The sequence below is a fragment of the Schistocerca serialis genome, chromosome 1 (genome assembly GCF_023864345.2).
Source record: "Schistocerca serialis cubense isolate TAMUIC-IGC-003099 chromosome 1, iqSchSeri2.2, whole genome shotgun sequence".
Classification (NCBI taxonomy): Eukaryota; Metazoa; Arthropoda; class Insecta; order Orthoptera; family Acrididae; genus Schistocerca; species Schistocerca serialis.
Genome location: NC_064638.1, coordinates 375530207 through 375536206, shown reverse-complemented (window position 1 = coordinate 375536206; position 6000 = coordinate 375530207). Strand labels below are relative to the sequence as shown.

Here is a 6000-nt window from a genome sequence, read left to right as displayed (position 1 = left end):
CGGCACGGTAGCTCAGCGTGTTCGGTCAGAGGGTTAGCTGCCCTCTGTAGTAAAAAAACTGAGTTCATCGATCAACAATGAACTTAAACGGATGTCTTATGACGTCCGCCCCGAGCAGATGGAACGACCAGAAGCGAACAAAAAGAGGGGAAAAAAATGGTTAGCGTTTCCGCCTCGCAAACAAAAGACCTGGGTTTGAGTCCCGGCCGCAGTACAAACTTTTATTCATTTCGTCCGCTTCGATCATTGTCTAAAGATTGTTAATCAAAGTAAGTATTCAATAATTACGAATCTGTAACTATGTTGCGACAGAAGATGTAGAGAAAGAAGAAGAATGGCTACCAATTACAATTTTTTATATAGGAAAAAAAAGTGAAGGAAATAAGAGCATGCAACACACATCTGTGCTCAATTTATGAAAACCAAGTGCAAGAGAACGTTCACTGTTTTTAAAGATGCAGCTTTCGCCAGACATATATCGCTGGTCATCATAATTAATACTGTCTGCAGAACTATACACAAATAAATCGGGTAAAGATTTAACTACTGAGATGAGTGGGATTAAATGATACCCATAGGCTGTAAAAGGTAAGAATTTATTTAGTCTGCAAGAGCAACATTTCCAGTAAACATTATGTCCATAAGCTACTTTACGATAGGTGGATTCACCGAGTAGTTCACTGCAACCTGTCCGCCGTTTCGGTGAAGAGACCACAATGTGTCGCCTAACACGCTGCACACTCCATTCCTTCGTAGATAACGCGACGCAGGTTGAATGCACAAGTAGCCTGGGCCACGATATCATACATCTGGTTCAGCCCTCCACGACTTGTGGTTTGCAGCTGACCCTTCATCTAGAAGGACTAGTTATATACAGCCGTTAAACAGAACACATTGCCTGCAGTACGAGGGTGCAGTGAGCGCCCAGCGTCTCCCGACAACATTATTGTTGCTAGTTTGCTATTTAACATATTTCTATACAGAATAAACAAAAAATATATATATAAAACTATCCTATGCAAAAGATATAAAGTTTCAGCCATTATTACAAAAGTGTTTACAGGATGATTATGTGTACAGCTTATCAATGTTCAAACAGAGGAACAAGAGTGTAAATATCACAATAAAATGGTAACAGAAGTAGTAATTAACATTACCGCTTGTTTCCTTGCACTTGAATGACTGTTTAAAAAAATACTGAACAAATCACACGAGTACAAAATACTGAGGACACGGAACAGTAAATTTTGATCAGTCTGCTAACGTCAATCGGGGCATATTTATTTAATTGTTAGCACCAAGCAACACAGCTATTTCAGACAATTTCGGTGTGAGATGAATTTGTTCCTTCTTCGAAAGTAAAGCAAGTTTCCGGACTTAGGGCAACGGAAGAAGGAGGAAAGGGAACTTTACAGTTCGGAATACTTGACAATTCTCAACAGAAAATAAACTAAGTTTCAAAAATTTCTCGGTCAACAGTGATGTGATGCATGTTTAGAGGCTTCATATTTTGGCTTGAAGAACGTGTCCAGAAGGCGAGTGAGGGAACGTACTGTGCGGAGCAGTTAGTGTGGGTTGTTGGAGAACACGCTGGGCGCCGACTGAATCAGGCTGACGATGTCCTGCTGGAAGGAGAGCGGCTCCGTGCTCGGGTCGTACCGCTTCACTGGCTGGCCGTCCTTGGACACCAGGAACTTCTCGAAGTTCCAGCGGACGTCCGACAACAGGAATCGGTTGTAATCGAGGCTGTGCTTGTCGGAGAACCCAGTGCGGGTGGAAGGGCACCGACTCTGCGAAAATCAGCACGTTCCATTGGTTAAACATTTAGCACAAACTCTATTCCATTACTTGAAATAAGACAGTCTCGGTTGCTGTCTCATTTCAAGAAATTCATAACAGGTTGCTGCCTCATCTCAAGAAATTCATAACCGGTTGCTGTACCAGGTGCCTAGTACGGAATGGAACCAATTTTACTCTATTCCATGAGTTGTTTTATGAAGCAGAACGCGAGAGGCACTTTTATACAGGACAAAAATGAGCTACTAAAAGTCTTTGAATAGACAAAGGGGCATACGTCTGTTGAATTCCCCTTGAAATGAGTGAACGAGGACTTCCCTCCTTTCTGCAGCTCCATTTCGTTTAAGTAAAGGGTTGCAAAACAGTACTTTTCTGTTTTCCTAATTATGTTTCACTACCTTCAAATTTGTGAGGGAAAATCGGTCTCTATTTTTGAAGTAAAATAAGAGGTGGTGTAAAGAAGTAGCCTTGTGAAATTTCAAATTAAATAATTTATGTGTGTCAGCCACTTTTTCTTTCATGATGCGTTTCGAGAGTTTATACTCTCATCTTCAAGTGGAAAACAGCGATATCTTCTTAAGTGTGTATCAGCTGGGTGCACTAGTTATTTGTTTTGATTTCATTTTGCCACAGAAAGTGTAGCAGGCACTTGTTATCGTCATATGACACTAAGATTATACATCTGAAATGGTGATGGAGTTACAGTCTGCTCCAGTGTACAGAGCCCTGCAGTTCGTCATAAATGAAGACACCAAAGATTGTAGCGATATAAAGATATGGTACTTTGCCTCATGGATCATTCGTGGTTAATTTACATTGTGGATCAGAGGTACTTATATCAATTATAAAATTTTTTCTTTCTTTATAACATCTCATTGAAAGTATTACACTGCAAAACATATGACAGTAACATAAAGTAGATAAAGTATATATACATATATATGTATGTATATAAAACTTGCAGACTTGGTACACACGCGCACACACACACACACACACACACACACACACACACACACACACATATATATATATATATATATATATATATATATATATATATACACATATATATAACTTGGAGACTTGGTGTACTGTTCCAGTTTCTCTACAGTGTTTTGGGATATTTCATTTATTTATGACTGACTCTGGAAGAAGAAGGTAGAAAGAATTATAATGACTGGTCTAGTGTACCCATAAAGCTCTTAAAGAAGCTCATTCCCACTGTCTCATCTTTTTTTTGTGTGTGTTCTGTCCATGTTTTCTGTTGTGAATGAAAATTTCCAGCTCTTCATAAAGGTTGAGTTTGTGGTCTTTATTCATTTTGTGAAGTATTGCCAGATTGTCCTCCATGATACCAAACAAATGGCCTGTGTCCTGAATGTGTTGGCTGTGTTGTACCTAAATGCATTAAAGTGGTTCTTGAATCCGGTTTGAAAGCTTTGTCCAGTCTAACCTACATATTGTACAGAGCACATCTTGTATACACCTGAGTTGGAGAATTGATCTTTATGGATTTTTGTACTGTGTGGCATTATATTACCTAATTTATTGTTTGTGGAGAAAGCAACTCTTACATTGTATGGTCCCAATACATTAGCAATTTCTTGTGATATGGTACCTAAGTTGGGAAGGCATACTATCCAGGCATCTGCTTGTTTGTCGTTGTTATTTATGTTTCTGTGTATTCCTTTCTTAACTTTCTTAGATATTTTCTCTATGGGTGTAGGTAGAAAGCCATTTGCGGCTGCTATCTGTTTGATGGCAGCAATTTCATTTTGGAGTGTTTCCATACTTAATGGCAACATACACTCCTGGAAATTGAAATAAGAACACCGTGAATTCATTGTCCCAGGAAGGGGAAATTTTATTGACACATTCCTGTGGTCAGATACATCACATGATCACACTGACAGAACCACAGGCACATAGACACAGGCAACAGAGCATGCACAATGTCGGCACTAGTACAGTGTATATCCACCTTTCGCAGCAATGCAGGCTGCTATTCTCCCATGGAGACGATCGTAGAGATGCTGGATGTAGTCCTGTGGAACGGCTTGCCATGCCATTTCCACCTGGCGCCTCAGTTGGACCAGCGTTCGTGCTGGACGTGCAGACCGCGTGAGACGACGCTTCATCCAGTCCCAAACATGCTCAATGGGGGACAGATCCGGAGATCTTGCTGGCCAGGGTAGTTGACTTACACCTTCTAGAGCACGTTGGGTGGCACGGGATACATGCGGACTTGCATTGTCCTGTTGGAACAGCAAGTTCCCTTGCCGGTCTAGGAATGGTAGAACGATGGGTTCGATGACGGTTTGGATGTACCGTGCACTATTCAGTGTCCCCTCGACGATCACCAGTGGTGTACGGCCAGTGTAGGAGATCGCTCCCTACACCATGATGCCGGGTGTTGGCCCTGTGTGCCTCGGTCGTATGCAGTCCTGATTGTGCCGCTCACCTGCACGGCGCCAAACACGCATACGACCATCATTGGCACCAAGGCAGAAGCGACTCTCACCGCTGAAGACGACACGTCTCCATTCGTCCCTCCATTCACGCCTGTCGCGACACCACTGGAGGCGGGCTGCACGATGTTGGGGCGTGAGCGGAAGACGGCCTAACGGTGTGCGGGACCGTAGCCCAGCTTCATGGAGACGGTTGCGAATGGTCCTCGCCGATACCCCAGGAGCAACAGTGTCCCTAATTTGCTGGGAAGTGGCGGTGCGGTCCCCTACGGCACTGCGTAGGATCCTACGGTCTTGGCGTGCATCCGTGCGTCACTGCGGTCCGGTCCCAGGTCGACGGGCACGTGCACCTTCCGCCGACCACTGGCGACAACATCGATGTACTGTGGAGACCTCACGCCCCACGTGTTGAGCAATTCGGCGGTACGTCCACCCGGCCTCCCACATGCCCACTATACGCCCTCGCTCAAAGTCCGTCAACTGCACATACGGTTCACGTCCACGCTGTCGCGGCATGCTACCAGTGTTAAAGACTGCGATGGAGCTCCGTATGCCACGGCAAACTGACTGACACTGACGGCGGCGGTGCACAAATGCTGCGCAGCTATCGCCATTCGACGGCCAACACCGCGGTTCCTGGTGTGTCCGCTGTGCCGTGCGTGTGATCATTGCTTGTACAGCCCTCTCGCAGTGTCCGGAGCAAGTATGGTGGGTCTGACACACTGGTGTCAATGTGTTCTTTTTTCCATTTCCAGGAGTGTAGATCTAAAGGCTGCTAATTTGTGTGTGTGTGTGGGGGGGGGGGGGGGTTGCATGCATGCATGCAGAAGGTTGGAATTTACATCTGTAGTCCTGGGTTTTCTGTAAATAGGAAGCATGTGTTCACTTTTTTTTTTTAGTGATGGTGAGGTTCAAAGCACTTATTGACTTCTGACTTTCATATTCACAAGTGAACAGAATGTTCTTATGCAAGATGTTCAAGGCCTGAATTATTGCCTCAACATTTTGTTTGCCTCTCCCCTATGTTATTATTAATGTGTCATCATGTCTTTTGCAAAACTTAATGTCTTGTACATACGGGTTTTTGTTAGTGAACACTTTTTCTTCAAGCTGGTTTGTGAAAACTTCAGCTATGGTCCCTGATATACTACTGCCCATTTCTAGGCCATTCGGTTGTTTATATTTTTTATTGTTGAAAGTGAAATAGTTTTAATTAGGTACCAGTTCAAGCAAATCAATGAATTCAACTATTTCAGCCACTAATAATCTTTTGTGTTTTATGAGACTGTGTTTGATAATTTCCACTGCTTCATCTATGGGAATGTCGGTGTATTCATAACATCTAGTGATATCATCTGGATCTGTCAGGAACAGGAATGTTTAGTGCCTCATGCCCTACTGTTTTCGACAGATTAGTCTGTTTCAAATGTGTAGTTGTTCCTCAGAATCTCATTTAGTTTATGTGTCAACTTATGGCATGGGCTGTTTCTAGAGTTAACAATAACTCTCACAGGACAGTCCTCCTTGTGAATCCTTAACTATGACTCCAGTTGTGGTGCTTTTGGGTTCATGGATATTCATCTGTATTTCTCCTCCTTAGTAAATAAGAAGTCAGTATTCTTTAAGAGTGCCTTGATCTCAGCTTGAAATTTGTCTGTTGGATCTTTCTTTATCTCTTCAATTTTGTTTTGTTGAAGAATTATAACGTTCTCTCAATTTAAATTTGTTCATG

At 42.9% G+C, this 6000-nt stretch overlaps 1 protein-coding gene across 1 annotated transcript in view; it reads right to left on the bottom strand.

Annotated features, from left to right (window-relative positions):
* Positions 1-580: 580 nt before the first annotated feature.
* Positions 581-6000, bottom strand: part of LOC126470883 (glutathione peroxidase-like) — a 118879-nt gene continuing 113459 nt past the window's right edge. The window contains exon 5 of the mRNA XM_050098908.1: positions 581-1790. Coding sequence (XP_049954865.1) covers positions 1566-1790 — 225 coding nt within the window. The 3' untranslated portion in view covers positions 581-1565. The remainder of the gene's footprint in view (positions 1791-6000) is intronic.